The sequence below is a fragment of the Nanorana parkeri genome, unplaced genomic scaffold, assembly GCF_000935625.1.
Source record: "Nanorana parkeri isolate BGI_ZX_2015 unplaced genomic scaffold, ASM93562v1 scaffold7, whole genome shotgun sequence".
In the NCBI taxonomy this organism is placed as follows: domain Eukaryota; kingdom Metazoa; phylum Chordata; class Amphibia; order Anura; family Dicroglossidae; genus Nanorana; species Nanorana parkeri.
In genome coordinates, this window is record NW_017306275.1 from 4,797,309 (window position 1) to 4,817,011 (window position 19,703).

General features: G+C 40.9%; 1 protein-coding gene across 4 annotated transcripts in view; it reads right to left on the reverse strand.

Annotated features, from left to right (window-relative positions):
- Positions 1–19,703, reverse strand: part of PPP4R1 (protein phosphatase 4 regulatory subunit 1) — a 53,810-nt gene that overhangs the window by 10,979 nt on the left and 23,128 nt on the right. For 3 of the 4 annotated variants that reach the window (XM_018553883.1, XM_018553875.1, XM_018553857.1), the window contains 11 exons: positions 19,208–19,315; positions 15,924–15,989; positions 15,137–15,295; positions 12,965–13,098; positions 8,704–9,218; positions 4,601–4,779; positions 3,358–3,453; positions 3,076–3,261; positions 2,736–2,897; positions 1,772–1,872; positions 1,266–1,386 (listed from right to left, as the gene is read on the reverse strand). In XM_018553883.1, coding sequence (XP_018409385.1) covers positions 1,266–1,386; positions 1,772–1,872; positions 2,736–2,897; positions 3,076–3,261; positions 3,358–3,453; positions 4,601–4,779; positions 8,704–9,218; positions 12,965–13,098; positions 15,137–15,295; positions 15,924–15,989; positions 19,208–19,315 — 1,827 coding nt within the window. The remainder of the gene's footprint in view (positions 1–1,265; positions 1,387–1,771; positions 1,873–2,735; positions 2,898–3,075; positions 3,262–3,357; positions 3,454–4,600; positions 4,780–8,703; positions 9,219–12,964; positions 13,099–15,136; positions 15,296–15,923; positions 15,990–19,207; positions 19,316–19,703) is intronic. The other variant, XM_018553868.1, reaches the window with a different exon arrangement.

Consider the following 19,703-nt stretch of genomic DNA (forward strand, 5'->3'; position numbering starts at 1 on the left):
AACCAGTCAGGGTGCCCATGCTGATCCATGTGCACTACCAAATGCCACTACAATGGGTATGTGAGCATCAGACCTGGACCACGGTGCAATGGAAGAAGGTGGCCTGCACTGAGGAATCACGTTTTCTTTTACGTAATGTGGATGGCTGGGTGTGTGTGTGCGTTAGTTACCTAGGGAAGAGATGGCACCAGGATGCACTATGGGAAGAAGGCAAACCGGCGGAGGCAGTGGGATGCTTTGGGCAAGGTTCTGCTGGGAATCTTTGGGTCCTGACATTCACGTGGATTTTACTTACCTAAACTTTGTTGCTAACAAAGTACACCCCTATATGGAAACTGTATTCCGAGGCAGTGGCCCATTTAAGCAAAATAATGTGTCCTGCCACACTGCAAGAATGGTTTGAGGAACACAACAACAAGCTGCAGGTGTTGACTTGACCTCCAAATTTTTAAGATCTCAAACCAAATCGAGCATCTGTGGGATGTGCTGGAAAAACAAAATACAATCCATGGAGGCCCTGCTTTGCAACCTAAAGGACTCAAAGGACCTGCTACTGATGGCTTGGTGCCAGATAGCACAGCATACCTTCAGAGGTCTGGAGGAGTCCATGCCTTGAAGGGTCAGGGCTGTTTAGACAGCAAAAGGAGAACCTACTCAATATTAGGCAAGTGGTCATAATGCAATGGCTAATTGGTGTATACGTAAACATTTTAATTTGTGATCACTTTTGCAATTTTTTAATATCTAATGGCCCCAAGCAAAAGAAGAAAGATTCAGACAAATATGCTGTATAAAAGCAATTTCTTGATATTTAAAAGGTTTCCATCATATAAAAAAAAGTATACAGCCATTTAAACTTTTCTGTATAGCAAGAAAGGGTCCACCACTAACATCACGTTGTCAGCAATAGAGTATCCTACTACCATATACATTGATGGAGGAATAAATCAGTATGTCGCAATACAACACCAGGATCACCAAGATGTATGGAAATGGAGACCCTGCTGTACTAGGACAGTGTTAAAAGGTGGAAACTATTAAAGCTCAATAGAACATTTCATTTAAATCTACTAAATACATTCATGGTGCAGCAAAACAAAAAGGTGTGCAAAGTCCTGTTTAGAAAACCCTAAAATAGTTTGAGCATGTATTTTTGTATTGCATAAATATAATGCACTGAAATGTAAAGTTCTTTTTCTGATCTATTATGGTCCTCCATTATTCACAAACTTGTCACTCAGAAAAACAACTGTGGAGGAACTCACCAGTTTAAAGGAGATCCAGCGTACCGACGATACTTTGTCCCCACAGAGGTTCAAAGCAATTGGCAGCAAGTAGTCATAAATATCCCTGGCACTATAAAGTTCAAGTAGGAGAATCACCTGTCTAAAGAACAGAAACAAATATGTTAATCCAACAAAATAAAAGCACGGTGAACAAAACTAACTGGTCACTTTGAATGGGATTTAAGAATTAGATATTTATATTAACCTGTAAAAAAAAAGTGTATCATCACCCAAAAAAAAAAAAATTTTTGTGAGGGCCTCAATCACGTTTCTATTTCTTGAGTCTATGAAATATCCCCACACTTCCAGTCCCAGTGACCGTCCCTATGGTGACTCGAGTGTGTGAAAATCCAGCCTTCAGGAATCATCAGTACACCTCTCCCTCCCCATTCGACACATTAGATATAGAAAAATTACAGGAAAGCTGAACAATGAATACAAAGAGTCGTAGTAACAATTAACATCTCGGTATACTTAATACATACTCTGCTAGCTCTGCTCTGAATCGCCAGTTGCGGCAGTTATCTGTAACCAAGAATTCTTGAAGCTGATAGAGGTATTCCCTTCTTTTGTCGGGCTGGAGAAGCTACAAAAAAAAAAAGAAGTCAGAGTATAAGCAGACTAGCTAACAAATGAAAACATGTTTATATTTCAGTCTTAAAATGGTCACCTATGTAAAATATATAAAGATAAAGCAAGTGAAATCATTCTTGGTTCCCATATGCATTTGGCATATGTTACCATTTTAAAAGGAAAAACCTACCTAAAGTTACAACAAATGTTGGGGATCTCCTGGCCTAACAGACATCTTAGGCCTAGAAATCACAATCTTTGGGATAACAGCAATCCAACATGTCATACAGTCTACGGTACTCCCCTCATGAGGTGTTACACTTGGCCGGTGAATACATAGGCTCATGTGAAGAGTCAGACAGTGTTTAGAACCCTGCTGGCCCCAATCTAGTATCCATGGGCACCATTATTTATCCAAAGAACACAAAAGTGACTATACTCTCTGAACTGGACAGAGGAAACACAGCTTTGCTACAACTGCCCACCTAAATGCAGGAGATTAACATTAGAACGGATATATTTTGTTTTAAATGTAATAAATATAAACACTATTCTGTCGTAAGCAAGCCTAACTGACTCAGTTCTATATGTATGCGTTTAGTCAACTGCACTTAAAGTATAAGAAATGAGACCCAAATCACACAGTTCTACCACCAGGAAAAGGTTCCGCATCTTTAAAAAAAAAGAAAGGGATAGTATATTTTGTTTTTACACAGTGACATTTGAAAGAGCTAAAAATCATTCTCCTAGTAATAAAGATTTGTGAATTAAGACTTCTACATCACTAACATGTCCTGAATATATGAACAAACCCTAAAAATGAACAGTTATTCTCCATAATAAACCCAAAGTAATAGAAAAGTCAGATGTACATACCTTCAAGAAGTCATATAAATGCTTTAGGACACCTATCCTGACTTCATCAAGATCTTTTAGAAATCCATTGAAGATTGGCAGCAAGTCGGCAGCTGTGAGGGAATCGCCAAGTATTGACGCCAGTTCATGAATTGAAAATGCCAATGTCCTTCGCACTTTCCACTGACAACAGAAATAAGAGTAAAGACCTTAGTACAGAATGCATGAATCGTTTCCAGGGTATAAAGAGAATGTTCAAGAGGAGCACACTAATGGTTGTGTGCACAGGGCTGGTGGAAAGACATCACAAGCTAATATAACAGGAGTCTGATTTATTAAAACTGAAGCAAAACTTATTTACCTGCATGTCTGCAGCAAGTGTCTCATAGGTGTCCCTGAGGCAATGCCAGTTCTGTCTGCCCAGTGTAAGAGCCACTCCTGGAATGCTATAGGCGCAGTGTTTGGCAATCTCTGTGTCAACAGTCTGAGCGCGGGATGGATCAGTCATGGATAAATACTGATCCAATAAGGCCTGAGGTACAACATCCTGGGAACGTAAACACAGGGCTCAGTCTTGCTACCGTGTTATAGTGGTAATGGAGAAATCGGTCCGAATGAAATAAAAAATAAAAAAATGTATTACCTGAACTTTGGATTTTTTCTCCTCTTCGGGGCTATAACTGCTACTACTGCTCAAATCTGAATCGCTGTGTATATAGCGCAGAGTTGATTGCATACACTGAAAAGGAATAGGGTCAAATTACTTTTGAATAAAATTCCAGGTAACTATTAAAACTGTAGTAACTAGTAAAAAAAAAAAAAAAGAAGAAGGACGTGGTCTGTCCAGCAGTACAAAGACTAGAAGGAAGGAACAGGAGCTTTGCCAGTTTATCACCAACATGCTAAGGAAAGGAGAGTTCGGTAATGACCTCATCTGTCCTGCTGTGTTCTCACTGTCCATTCCGCAGGCGCATGTTTGTGCATAGCGGGAGATGTGATACAGGAAAAGTGCCAAGTTCAGTTACCTTGACTTATTTTTTACAGATATACCATGACCTGGATGAATGAAAACCTTCACTGCTAAGCTTGAACTTTCGAAATAAAAGTCAAGCGTTGCATAGAAATGTACCTGCCTATCTTTTGAAGTAAATCTGTACTACAAGAAACAGGATACCAATGATGACCCCTCCTTTGGAATCCAATTTGATTCCCCCACAAACTGCCTGCCGTCCCAGGCTCTAGAGCAGGGTTTCCATAGTCCTCATAGTCTACAAGAGAACAGGCTTTGCCTTTATTTCCACAGACCAACAGGGGAAAATAATTCCTGGGTTATTTAATAGAAATAGGCAAGGAGATATTACTCTATATGTACTATACGCTTGGTTATTGTTTCCTACCTATGGAAAAAAATACTCAAACATTTTGTGAAAGAAATAGGCAAGGAGAAAAGCGCCAAGGCTCAAAATGCGTGCTTACAACTTTCCTCCGTTTCTTGAGCAGTTTTTAAAATAAAGCCATTGGTACGTTCCTTACACAGGTCACTAGTAAAACGGTATTGCCAAGAGGAGTAGGCAATCCACGCATTATCAGAGGTCTATAAGGAGCAGTTAGTGACTGCTCTAAATAGAGGCAGGCATAACCACTGATTTGTGTTCATGAACCCGATGCAAATAAGAACAAGTGCAGGTTTTTTTTTTAAACAGTGAAAAAATGGACATAGGCATGCCGTCTGTTCATGCAGTTTTTCCAGCAATTACTAAAATCTCTGTTGTCAGGCTGAATGCTATACATAAACTCTCAATATGGAATTCACCATTCTGGATAACTTTTTTTGTTTTCCTATCATGCAATAATAGAAGTGAAATGACGCAAAGCTGCAGTGATACCTCCACAGAATCACTAATTAAAGGAATGGAGTCATCCCGGGAGATCCTGCAGTATATTCTCCCAGTCTCAAACAGATTATTACGACAGCCAGCCTCCCGATTCAAGTGTGAGGATTTGGTATCTTCCTGAGTTTCTAGGCTTGATGCTTTAAGGGCAGCAGTGAGGACATCGACTTGTGCTACAACAAAATACAAATACCAGTGTCAGATAAGCAAAGTTACGTTTATTTATGCAGAGCTAAAAACTTTTTTTTTTTGGAGGTTTTGGATAGAGTAGAGAAGGGTATAACCCCTAATCAGGTTTTATTTCTTGTGGTATCTGTACTGCTGGAGATATTTCCTTCCTTCACGACTTGTAGACGCTACAGGAAGTCTTCCTAAAGGGAGGGATGATTCCCATCTTCGATAACGGTCACTGGAACCCTTGCCCCAGTTGGATCATTACCCATCACTTTCTGCTGTAGTGACCATTCTAAAATGTTGTATTCCCTTTTGTCCTAGTGACCAGAGAGGTAAATCTCCCCAGCTGCCACACAGATAGCAACAGAAGGTTGACAAAGGGTCTAACCCTTTTCCACGCTATCCAAAGCTTATAAAAGAAAAACATTCCTTCAAATATACTTAAACTGAAACTGTCAAATAAAACTGCAATTCTGCTACATCGACTCGATCCATTTGTAATATTACGGAATTTTTTTTTAATGACACTAAACTCAGGTGTTTAGGTACCTGAACTAATAACAATATTGCACCTTATTTCTGTATCACTTGGTTGCAGATCCTTAAACCATCTCTGAATTTGTGCCGACACTGTCCTTCCTTCTGGAGGGTGGCTACTTTCCACAGCTCCAAGCTCGCTCCTGTGATGGACTTTAATTTCAATATAAATTAGCAAACTCAACATGAGATTGTAGTCCATTACGGGAGTGAGCTTGGAGCGGTGACTACTTTACAACACAGGCAACATGGGGGATAAAAGTAGCCACCCTCCAGAAGGAAGGACAGTGTCAGCACCAATTCAGAGATGATTTGAGGATCTACAGTTGAGTGATACACAAATAAAGTACAGTTCCGTTATTAGTTTGGGTACTTGAATGTATTTTTAAGATTTAACACCCGAGTTTAGTGTTACTTTAGTGCTGACCCCCAAACCAACAACAACAACAACAACAAAAAACAGCTAACATTATGCTCACCTACAGTACATGGGCTAAGTTTAATGGTTGGTTTGTATGCAAAGTGTGCATGGCCAACTGAAAAGTGCATCTGTTCATTTGCATCTTATTGAAACAGGACAGGAAAGGCCCCTGCATATCAGTTACACTTTACACCCAATTCCTTACAGGGGTTGTACCATTTCATCCTTTCTTTTGAGTTAAATGGAAACATGTGTTCTCCGGCTCTTCCTGCTAGCACTTGTATTGGACTTACTGGCTACTAAAATGTATATCACTGTCTATGCTTGCATGTACTTCAACAATTGTCCTAGAAGTATGCATCCATTTACACAGTGCATTGTTACTAATATAAACTGAATGGAGCTCTATTTTGAGAATAGCAACTTGCAGAAATGGTAGACAAGTAGCAAACAAAAATATAGGCACATTATTCAACTTACAAAAACAAAAAAAAGGAATGTGAATAAAACAATACAGTGTGACAGTTTCTGATAAACATTTGGTTATTTGAGTATGTTTTCCCAAATAACTATTTCTATCTTCTGTAATGTACATCAAATAAACAAAGTGGTTAAAACACACACAAAACCTACAATGACGGACCATGAATTTAAAGAACTCACTGGCTTAGGCCTTGTTCACACCAAATGCAGAGCAGATTCGCTCAGGTGTCTGCACACGCAGTGCAGTGGGTTGTGCCGCGTTTTTGGTTAAACATTTTTTTTTTTTTTTAGTTTAACATGGGCTTTCAGTGTGTTCCAGGCATTTGCATGCCTTTTTGATGTGTTTGCATGCGTTCCAGAGCAGGTAAAATAGGGCTTGCTGCAGTTTTTTTCACCTGCTCTGGAACTGAACGCTGCGATGTGAACTGGAGCAGAAAAATACCATTGGAATACATTGGACGCAGTTTGGATCCGGTCTGCAACTGCTCTGCACCTGGAACGCGCTTGGTGTGAACAAGGCTTTATGTTGGTGTGTATGAATAGTAACCACTGTTTACACTGAAAGGATCCACTTATTGCTTCGATGTCTCCAAAACAATTCTCACATACCTTAAACAACCTGTAAGAGCTGCCCTGGGAACTTGGAAAGTATTCTAATAAGTACATTTGTTCAAGGGTAAATATAAAAGAATAAAAAGATTGTGTGTGGAAATATTCCTAAAAATATTTTACAACAAATTTTAGAAAATTGTATAATACAGCCGAGTCCTAGCCGTTGAACCCTATAGGGAAAGAGCCAGGGCATGAACACTTCTACTCCCATCATCCATTCCCACATTGAAATTATTTTCCCACAGCAGACCGGAGTTTAGCTTTAGGCTCCATTCACACATAGCGGTAGAGTTTTCTGCGCTGCACGAAAACGTTAGCATACACGCGGATGCCACACATTTGCGGCTATTACTGTAGCCGGAATACGCGGAGACCGCCGAGAGGATCGCGCTTGTAATTTTTTTGCAGGACGCGCATTTTCGTTCTGCGTAGACGCCATCCTAGTGCGAACAACACACATTGGAAAGCATTATGTTCTGTGTGTTTCCGCGCATACCAATACGCACAAAAACCGCTAATATGTGAATGGAGCCTAAAAGGAAACCCATCATGACAAAGGGGGTGAATACTTCTGAAAGCCACTATAATGCGTTACCACAGCACACTGGTGTGAACGCGCCCTTAATTTGATTGTACAAGAGTCTGTAAGTACAGGAGGATGGTCACTGGCCATTTAACATGTCTGTCTAGACAAGACCGGGGGAGAGGAGCATGTGACCCTTTTAGAAGAAACCTGAATCACTTTTCCATTATACACAGAAGCAAAGCTTTAAAGCTTATCTATAGCCCTTGTTTTTGATTTTTCGATAGAAGTAGGGAAGGATTTGAATCTCAGTCGATTTATTGAATGCTGTCTATGTACTACTGGTGTGATCTCACTTCCTGTCTCAGAGATACAACAGAAATAAAAAAGTGTGTAAAGTGAGGAATTCAGAACAGGTGACCCCATTGGAAGATTTCCCCTCACCTCTGTGTGGAGTTTGTATTCATTTCACTCAGGTATCGTACTCCCATAACCCCCTATTATAGTCTGTTAACATACTGTCTCTCTACGGCAAGAAATTTAGGCTGTAAGCCCCTAAGGGGCAGAAATTGATGTGAATAGTTCAATGTTCCCTGTAAAGTACTGTGGGAAATGTGTCATTGTTATATACTATATATCTTTTTAATTAATATGCAATGTTATGAGATTCCAAACCGACCACAAATAAAAGTAAATGCTGTGATAGTTAAAATTCTGTAGTTGGAACTTACTTCTTTAAAGGAAACATACATTTTTTTTAAAACAGCAAGAAATCTAAAGCTGCCCATACACCTTACAACCATTGCATGACTTTCGTTGTGCGATGGTTGCAAGGTGATTAAAATTTCGTACGACTTGCCCATCTTGGACAGGCAGATCGTACTGGCGTTCATCGCAAACCGTACCTCGGCCCGTGCGGCTTTGGTCTTGTGATCGCGCTACCAACCCGCCGAAAATCATACGATTTTCGGCGGGTTTTCTAGCGTGCTCGTAATACAAAAGTCGTGCGACCTTACAGTAAATGCGGTCGCACGCTGCCCATACACCTTACGATTATCGTACAATAATCGTTAGGTGCACAGGCAGCTTAAGCCTAAACTACAATTAAAAAAAACAAACAAACACACACAGCTGAAACACATACAACTGTTTTAACTAACAAATGAAATGTATTTCTGTCCAGCCAATCCTATGATTTATGCAGCCGTGCCAGATAGCAGAGCCAGGATGGGGATGAGACGTTTCTCTACTGCGGTTAAGCAATACAGCTAGGTCACCTCACTGCCTCTGACTGTAATTGGACAGTAAAGAACCACTACTATAGTTTTGTTTCTACAATCTAGTTACCTTTTACATCTGGATCATCTGTATGAGGCTCCAAGTTTTCAATCATCTCTTCAAGCTCTTTTCTGGTAGCCATGGCTATGTTAGGAGATACAGGGGATGAAACCTTTTGGGCAAGTGGCCTTTCAGGGCTGTTCTTCTCTGCTTCTGTCTGATGTAATTCCAGATCAATATCAATCTCTTGGATGGGAGTCCTCCAATAATGAAAGGAATTGAACAGCTCAGTAGCAGTGCCCGCTTTAGAGTCTACTTCCAGATCCTTGGATACCTCCATGTCAGGAGAACTCTGCTCAGGCTTCACCGAGTCATCTGAAGTCTCCAAAGTGCAATGTGAAATAAAGTTACTAGAATAATTGCTGACCCCACACTGTTCATCTGCTGTATCAACCAAGTCTGTGTCTAACTTCACAGTAAAAGAAACAATGCTGCATTCTACTGAAGACTCTTCTGATAGAGTATCTGCATCTCCTTTAGCCACATTATCGGCGTCTTCCGGTAAGGGTTCAGCTGTCGAGCTACTAAAAGAAAAGCAGTCCATTATTAAAAATTTGACCCAAATGTAAGACAGAAAACCACAAGCATCTGCTGCAAATGCCTGTAAAATCACCTACTGCTGAAAACAGGCAAAGAGACAATACAAACAAAATAAGAGCATTCCTCGCCATCCATTTCCGAGATTTACACAGCTCTGCCATGCAGCACAGCCCTGTTTTGCAAGGCCGGAGACTTGATTTTACTCTGCTATAGTTATTGCCACATGCACCAGAGTGAGAGCAATACTTCTTGGACCAATATTCATGGCTAACTATAAACTGGTCTCCATCTATCTGTCCATCTATGGTTTCGGCTTGTCCAATTATGCTGCAGGATGTGTGTTGTGGTGCCGTTCATTGCAATGGCACCCCAAACGCACCTCCCGACCACAGTGCGATAGCCCGCACTGGAATATGCGGGTACCGCAAAACAATGCGCTCTAGTGTGATTGCAAAAAATGTGCATACAGTTTTATTCTGAAGTAAACATTGTTACACACCATTTGTGTCTTTCATTGTACATAAAGATGGTATTTAAAAGGAGAACTATGGGGTAAGTGTTTGTCCCTATAGTTCTCCTAAGGTTCACGGGAGGACATATGCTAGTGCCCTCCAGTAACCCAAAGCTCAATATACCGTGAGCTACAGCTTGCGGTATACTGAGACCGCCGCAGCAGAGACGGATGCCGACATTACTGTCGGGATCCACACAGCTGCGTGAGTGACAGCTGGCTCTGCCTATCTAGAGGCAGAGCCAGCTCTACACGCCCCCTCCCCCGTCCGTTCCACCAGTCAGAGCTGGACGATCGGAGCGGGGGGAATCCCTGCAGGGAGCCGTGAATGACAGTCACGACTCTCTGCAGGGACATGATCGAGAAATGAGCGAGCGTCAGTATGCGTTCGCTCACTTCCCGATCTATTGAGCCGAAGTATGACAGTTTCATTGTCACACGTCAGCTCGAAGTATGAGGTGAGTGATTTTCACTCAACCTCATAGTTCTCCTTTAATTTTTTTTTCTTTTAATCTTTTTTAATCTGGTTGAAAACAAATCGGCCAACTAATCGATTGTAAAAATAATCGTTAGTTGCAGCCCTAATATATACTGTGCAAAAGTTTTAGGCAGGTGTGAAGAAATGCTGTAACGTAATAATGCTTTCAGAAATAAGTGTTAGTTTATTTTTATCAATGAACAAAATGGAAAGTAAATGAATAGAAGAGAAATCCAAATCAATATTTGGTGTCACCACCCTTTGCCTTCAAAACAGCATCAATTCTTTTAGGTACACTTGTACAGTTTTTGAAGGAACTTGACAGGTAGGCTGTTCCAAAGGTCTTGGAGTACTAACCTCAGATCTTCTATGTCTGTAGGTTGCCTCAAATCTTTCCTGTCTCTACATGTAATCCCAGACAGACTCGATGTTGAGCTCAGGGCTTTGGGGGGGGGCAAACAATCACTTCCAGGACTCTCTTGTTCTTCTTTACACTGGAGATAGTTCTCAATGAAATTGGATGTATGTTTGGAGTCGTTGTCCTGCTGCAGAATAAATTTGGGGCCAATCACATGCCTCCCTGATGGCATGACAGAAAGGTATCTGCTTGTATTTCTCAGCATTGTGGACACCATTGATCCCGACCAAATCTTCAACTCCATTTGCAGAAATGCAGTTCCAGACTTGCAAGGAACCTCCACCATGCATCACTGTTCCTGCAGGCACTCATTATTGTACCGCTCTTCAGTGAACAAACTGCTTCCTGCTACAGCCAAATATTTCAAGTTCCTATGTTTCCATGCATATTTGAGTTGCTTAGCCTAGTTTTCACTTCAGAAGTATGGCTTTTTGGCCGCAAGGCTGCAGAAAAATGGCAGCAGGTGCTCTGGACTGATGAGTCAAAATGTAAAATATTTGGTTGTAGCAGGAGGCAGTTTGTTCGCCGAAGGGCTGGAGAGCAGTACAATAATGAGTGTCTGGAGGCAACAGTGAAGCATAGTGGAGGTTCCTTGCAAGTCTCTGTCTGCATTTCTGGAAATGGAGTTGGAGATTTGGCCAGAGAGAAATACAAGCAGATACTTATCGCCCATGCCATACCATCAGGGAGGCGTGTGATTGGCCCCAAATGTATTGAGCCGCAGGACAACGACCCCAAACATACAGCCAATGTTATTAAGAACTACACTATATTACCAAAAGTATTGGGACGCCTGCCTTTACAAGCACATGAACTTTAATGGCATCCCAGTCTTAGTCCATAAATGTTCAATATTAAGTTGGCCCACCCTTTGACGCTATAATAGCTTCAACTCTTCAGGGAAGGCGTCCACAAGGTTTAGGAGTGTGTATGGGAATGTTTGACCGTTCTTCCAGAAGCGTATTTGTGAGGTCAGGTACTGATGTTGGACGAGAAGACCGGGCTCAGAGTCTCCGCTCTAATTCATCCCAAAGGTCTTCTATTGGGTTGAGGTCAGGACTCTATGCAGGCCAGAAAAGATCTGCACCCCAAACTCGCTCATCCATGTCTTTATGGAGCTTGCTTTGTGCACTGGTGCACAGTCATGTTGGAACAGGAAGGGGCCATCCCCAAACTGTTCCCACAAAGTTGGGAGCATGAAATTGTCCAAAATGTCTTGGTATGCTGATGCCTTAAGAGTTCCCTTCACTGGAACTAAGGGGCCAAGCCCAATCCCTGAAAAACAAACCCACACCATAATCCCCCCTCCACCAAACTTTACGTTTGGCGCAATGCAGTCAGGCAAGTACCGTTCTCCTAGCAACCGCCAAACCCAGATACGTCCATCGGATTGCCAGACAGAGAAGCGTGATTTGTCACTCCAGAGAACACGCCTCCACTTCTCTAGAGTTCAGTGGCGCGTGCTTTACACCACTGCATCCGATGCTTTGCATTGCACTTGGTGATGTAAGGCTTGGATGCAGCTGCCTGGCCATGGAAACCCATTCCATGAAGCTCTCTACGCACTGTTGTTGTGCCAATCTGAAGGCCACACGAAGTTTAGAGGTCTGTAGCTATTGACTTGACAGTTGGCGACTTATGCACACTGTGCACTCCAGCATGCGCTGACCCCGCTCTGTCATTTTACGTCATTTTGGCCTACCACTTCGTGGCTGAGTTCCTGTTGTTCCCAGTTGCTTCCACTTTGTTATAATACCACTAACAGTTTACCGCGGAATATTTAGTAGCAAGGAATTTCACGGAAAACCTGAATCCAATGATTTGGAGGGGTGTCCCAATACTTTTGGTAATATAGTGTATCTTCAGTGTAAAGAAGAACAAGGAGTCCTGGAAGTGATGGTTGGGCCCCCACAGAGCCCCAATCTCAACATCTGAGGATTTGAGGCAGCCTACATCCACAGAAGATATGTGGTTAGTTCTCCAAGGTCTTTGGAACAACCCACCTCCCGAGTTCCTTCAAAAACAGTGTGCTGCCTAAAACGTTTGCACAGTAGAGAGTGTGTGCCTGTGCGTGTCCGTGCGTGCGTCCATATCTCTTTCATATGTCCTTTGACTAGGTACTCTTTTGTTAGTACTACAGCTACTAATATAACATTACATCACTATAGTTTAAACAGTGACATGTAAAAATTGTAACAAAAGTGAAAACAAGAGCAAGCAGTGTGTCAGTTTTTCTTGTTCTAAAGATCCAACCACAGTTTATATGAACATTCTGAGGTCACGGTTTAATTCAAAGCATTTGGCAATAAAATGATTCACATACCTCTCAGCAGCTTCACTTTGTTTTCCATCCTTGCTGTTGTTACATTCTTCTTCCTTGAAATACTGACCAGAGCTGGATGGGTTTGCAAACGTTGCTATAAAAGGCCCAAGGGATTGAAAGGCAGCTTGGCGTACCTAAGAAACAAGCCATAATCACCAAAATTGTTATGACTTTCCAGGTCTGCCAATGGTAATGATGCCAAGGCTTTACACAAGGATAAGAATCTATTTTTAGCCAGGTTACCATAAATTTCAAATGCCATTGGCTTCAGCTAAAAAGTAGGTAACTTTTCTGAAAATAAGAAACCTTCTGCTGGTGCTTTAGCTTTGTGAATTGAGCCTTATGTCTTCAGAATATGTACTTAAAATATTTAAATGTTAAGGGCAACTCCATTTAAATCATTCAGCATTCTACTGATTCTATTCAGTAAAATGCTTTCTTTTGTCCTCAAATATAAAAAGTCTGCTTAGTTCACTGAAAATGCAACTTAACCCCTTCCCGACCAATGACAGAATTATCTTGTCACGATTGTTCAGTTTATTAACGACCGGTGACCGGATAATCCCGACATTCAGTACAATGATCGCTGGTCTGTGAAGGGACATGCAGCTCATTGAGTTACTGCTGTTTATGGGTCCCTCGGTGTCCGAGGCAGACCCCCAAGTGCAGATTAGTTGGTCACAATCCTGTGATCACAGTGAGAGCTGATCACTGTGATCCCAGAGCCGTGACAGTCACACAGTCGGCAGCTGCTCACTGTGTTTTGTAAGCGGGTAGCTGGCTTGTATGTTACAAAATACAAAGTATCTCTGAGGAGAATGAAGTATTCTCCTCAGAGATACGAAGTATCAAAGCCCCTGTAAATAAAACAAATAGTATTTCACTCTTTGTATTTTGCGAACTATAACTCCCAAAATAAACTGAAATCCCAGACATATAATATGCCCTATAAAATCAGGAAAAATTAAAGAATTATGAATTACTTTCCATGAGCTACACTAATTATGTACACGTTATTATTGCCAAAGCTGTGAAAAAATTTTTTTTCATTTTTTTTTTTATGAAAAAGAATTTATATATGCATATATGTCACAAATTAAAGGCCATTTTGTCCTTTAAAAATGGTATATAATATGTGTAGGTATAATGCATGAGCAAGATGGAAATATGGTTAAACACATAGCAAAAATGCTCCGGTCCCCAGGAACTAAAACATATCCTGGCATAGCTGTAGCACGGCGGTCCACCCCATTCCCTTCCGCCAGTAAACATGCAGTCAGGGATAAGTTTTTGCTCTACTGATGCAATGCAATAAAAGGTAATCACAAACACGCCCATTGCACATGTCTTGCAGTCTCTCACATAGAGAAAGCCTAATGTATCAAATGTGAACATGAAGTTCTTTAAAAATGTCTCCTCCACCAAATTTGCCTTCTTCTAAACACTATACAATATGCATCATCTATTACTACTTGCTTACCTTATTTGTGTTTTCTAAAGTGTTTACACATCTATTTTGCTATGCACTTGAACCTCCCTAAAAACGTCAATAAAAACTATTTAAAAAGAAAAAAATAATTTATAAATAGGCCCCCTAAAAATTATATCCAGCTAAAACCTTTTTGCTTTGTTTTGGATAGAGTTAGATCTTCTGTCAGGTTTTACCGACATTGGGGATTCCATTAGAAAGATTTTCCCTTCCTTCCAATGGTTTCAGCAGATTTTTATTTCCGTCTCTGTTGCAAATTTTCTTTCACTGCCTGACAGGGGTACTAGCCCTCCCCTTAGTGTGTTTAAATAAAGCATTTTTTAACATCTGTTTTGCTGTTGGAGATTCCCCCTCATTTTCTGCCTGGTGAAACAGTTGACAGCTGAAGAGGAAGTAAGGGAAAAATCTTTCCAATTGAGCCCTAGATAGTAGTAAAATCAGACAGGAAACTTAACCTTTCCCGGCTCTGTTAATACACTTTAAACTGACCATAACTGGCACGCTGGTGTTGCCCATATTCATCTGTCATTTAAAGTTCAGATGAGAACATTTCTTATACCCAACATCTTAACATTTTTGATGCCATGGGAAACAAATACATTCTTGTCTACAGATTTTCAATAAGGCCTACTAAATAAGCCGCTGATATGTTAAAACATTGTGAAATAATAGGTCATGCATACCCATCTAGATGGGTCACTGATTAAGTTAATAAAGAGAGAAGAAAGCTTGGTCCGCCGGAGTTCTTGCGAAGTCGCACAGGACACTGCCATGAAGCACTCAGCACAAGCCTTCCGCACACCCCATACATTGTCAGAACAAAGCTGGAAAAATCGAGGCAGCTGGAAGACATAGAAATAACACATTAGGATACACAGTCATTTAAAACTTCAGTTAAAGCAAATCTGCAACATGAAACAGAGACCATCACTGCTGACATCTGCTTCAGACAATGCAAGCTGAATCCAGAAAACCAAGAGCAACCCTTTTACATAGCAGGCTCTAGCTGATGAGGTAGATCCTGCTTTAGCTCTAAAGCCAGTTATACATGGTTCTATATTTTCCATTCAACCCATGGGGCTCAACGAAAAAAATAAAACAAAATAGAACCATTCCTCCAATAACACTTACAAGCATTGATTGTGGAATCCCCGCTGTATGCTTTGTATTCTGACAGCGGTTGCCAAAATACAGCAAAAAAAAGCTGAATGGCCACCAGCTCCGTTCAGCCGATTATTTGAAAACTGGCAAATTTGATGAGCTGATCGAGAAATGCTGGGCAGAAGGGTGCTGAAACTCGAAGCTTGTATACCCTAAGTCTCCTTAGTGTGCTGGCCCAATGCACCTTAAACCCCCACACAAACTAACATGTACCCACTTTAATGACCACCCACGCTAAAACACTGAAAATAAATTTCTAGACATGCTATGGCCACACACAAGTGGATCTCCAAAGAGTGCACAACTTACCAGCATCTTCTCTGTTGCTTCCTGTCCAACTACGCTGCATATATCACCAAAATTGGCTGCACATACCTAGAATGAAAAAAAGTACATCTTAAAGAGCAAAGAATCTAACTGCCTGGATCCAATTATTACAGCTGTCATAAGGAGAAAACAAAGTGTTCCCTGTTTGGACAGATCATTGCAATACTTGTAGTAAGTTTTTCCTAAATTCATTTATTTTTCAGTCCAAGATATGTCAAGGTTTAGTTCAAATAGAATATCTGGAATCCATATTTAAAACAATCTCTACTAAGTTAATTTTAAAAGTGCAGTTTAGAAGTCCCAAATATCCGGGCATACTGTGGGACCTCACAATAGCTCATGGTAACTGAAAATACAATGTAACTGTACTGGGTCCAGGAGAAGAAGTTGGAGATACTACCTTCTAAAAGAAATCAGTTATTCAACACAGTATTATATTCATATTGTCTTCAGGTTTGAGATGATCCCAAGGCCCCATTCACACGGGAATCGGCCGGCACGTACAGCTCCGTGCACGGCCATATCCGGCAGCTCCTGGGAAGGACAGGTGCTGCGTGTGATTAGTACACAGCCCCTGTCCTTCTCTATGGGACTACGCGGCTATATGCCCCCCTACGCTCACCTCAAGTGCACGTCCGTGCGGGTGCGGGAGAGCGTACTCGTACGCTGACAGGATGGATCCTGTCTGCGTCTGAGCCAGGAAACACTCACCCGCATGGACGTGCACTTGAGGTGAGCGTAGGGGGGCATATGGCCGCGGAGCTGTACGTGCCGGCCGATTCTCGTGTGAATGGGGCCTTCATTTCATTTTAAGTAAGACCCCATTCACACATAGCGACATACCTTTTGCAGCGGATCCGCACAGCCGGGATAGCGCGACTTTCGGGGCGACGTTCCAGCGACGGTAGCGCGACCTTCTCCGTCGGGCTCCATAGAAAAAAAGCAAAATCGCGCAAAATCCGCCGAAAAAAGGGTCCGGTAGAAGCGACTTGCGACGAGCGACATGGAGTTAAGACAGCTCCATTGAATAGCATTGGCTGGCAACTTCTCGCGATATCGCGGCGATAATTCGCTACATGTGAACGGGGCCTTAGCCTTTCCCTGTTCACCTCACAAAAAGAAAAAAAGCAATCTTACTTTTCCTTCAGCACTTTAATTCACTTAATTTAAAGTTTAATTCCAGCCAAAATGTATATATTTTTCAATAATCGGTTTTATTAGTTTTGTGCAGAATCAGAGGGGTACATATAGATTACAGAGGATTTTTAAGAAACATCCTCCAACACATCAAAACGCATATTTATTATGAAAATGTGGAAGGTTAGAACTTCTTTTTACTCCCGTTACTGTCCTGGTGAACTGCCTTGGACACAAACATTCAACTACACTAAGCTTTTGTGGAAGAGAAGTAGGAGGAAGAGGAGAAAGCAACACAAATAAGACACTTGTCAACATGGCTCATCTCAAAAGGGAGTACTATAGGGGGGACGGGAGACCCTTCTGAAGCTCAAAGACATTCTATCCTTCACAACTTTCCTTTCAGCTTCTAGTAACCAAGCAGAAGCACCAAAGTGGACCCGTAACTATCAGTTTTTTTTTAAAAACATTTACATGAAGATTAAAAAAGTTGTATTTAACATTTTAGGTTCTTGATTTTATGTGCAAATTGTAACTACTGTATATATGCGACAGAATGCTGACAAACTTTCTCACTACATTACATGCTTGGAACATAAAATGTATTTAAAAAAAAAAAAATCCCACAAATCCAAATAATATTTAACTCAAAAACTTTAGCCTACTAATTTGTCTGCAGTGTATTTTTAACGATAAGTCCACTTTTGTTTGCTGAATCCTTAGAATAAACAAGTCTTGAAAGCACTTTTACAAGTGTCAGGAAACACTACAAGAACTGGCACGGTGGGTGCCAGATTTCCATATACAAGGAACTGACTAAAATGGAAAAGCACTGTTCCCAGCAAAGACTGGAAATGGTCTCTCTTGACACACTTTAATCCTGCTAAAAACTTGCATCCAAATGCTTCCACCAATATAACTCTATAAAAGCACACACCTAATAGGTGTTTGCACATGCCAGGATATTACCATGATACCCCAAAAGTGCCCCCTAACTCAACTGTACCCTATATGTGATGGCTGTATCCAGCTGTGACACACCTCCCTGCCTTTCTTAATACAATAAGCCAAAGGAGGGAAGCTTCATGCAGGCAAGGAGGAGAGGGTTTCTGCATAATGGGTGCCTTAGCTACCAAGGTTCTCAAGATAATAAACTAAAGTAGCAAGTACCTGCTTTTATATGCTTTTCAAACTATTTGTAGTAGTGCCTGGTTTATATTGGCAAAGCTGATATTTATGTTTCGATAGGAGAATGAAACACATCTCTGACCATATGTGTAGATGACTGCTGTTATTACAATGTTCTATCAGTCTCAGATGAATATTTAGCCCTAAAAGATGCCATAATGCCTGTGTTTGCTGCTCTTGTTATATACATTTTCTCCTGACTTCTACTTGTCTATTTATAATGTGATCTGCTCACAGATATCAAACATATTGTTCCTTGTCAACTGATAAATATGCTTTACATATTGTTTTCCCTTTTTCTATTCTGTTACAAAAAAAAAAAAAAAAAATGAAAAACTTTGTAACTTTTCAAATAACTACAGTGAGTCCCCTACTTACAAACGGCTTCCGTTCTGAGAGCGTGTTCTTAAGTCGAATTTGTTTGTGAGTCTAACAAAGTTAGCCTAGGTGCCAAGCTACATCAATGCTGCTTTTATGCTCGCTTCCGGACACATGAAATAAAGATACTGTACTACTGTACTCTATACAATATTGTACAGTAAAGTACACAAAAGCGCACACACGAGACAATGTATGTCAGGCACGTGACCTTACATGACTGGACTTGCGAACGCATGTTCATATCTTTGAAAGTTCGCAACTTGAATGTTTGTATGTAGGGGACTTACTGTAATTGAATAAAAGTAGCGAAAGGTATACTCTGGATTGTTTTTAAGTAACAGTACTATTTTATACACAGGTAGGAGAAACCATAAAACATTTGATAGAATAACGCAGACAACAAAATGGTGAGTATGGTGTCCCCCTAAAATGAGGGTAACCGCTTATAAAATAATGTAAATATTGGTCACTGTATGCATACTGAAGTGTTCAGAGTCCCGGGTATTAAAATAGGCACATGACAGAAAGGAAAGTTTCTACACTATGATGAATTAACTTACCTTGCGGACATGGAACATCCTGCAGTCACAACACATCTCACAAAACCTTGGAAGGATTAACCTTTCTGTTATATCCTTACCCACCATTGACGCCATTTTACACATTATCTAAAGAAAGAGAATATGCATATTTACTATAACACAGGGCCGATCACAATTACCAGCAAACAGTAACCATATCCATTTGGATATGGCCATTTATAGCTTAGAAAGCTGTATTAATTTTCCCCCAGTAGGGTCCACTATGGCTCAGGACATGCATGCTTCTAGGCAGGGACTGCCTAATCATTATAGAGAGTGCGAGTGAGCCAAGCAGCCCAACACTGCACATCATACCATTGATAACTACAGACTGCTTTATATAGTTGTAAACACTACAATTCCCCACATGACTAGAAATTAGTATAAAAATAAACAAACTACAAGGTCAACCAATGGCTAACAGAACATTGCAAGGTGAAACTAAAATGTTTGAGTAAACCACAAAATGTGTTAC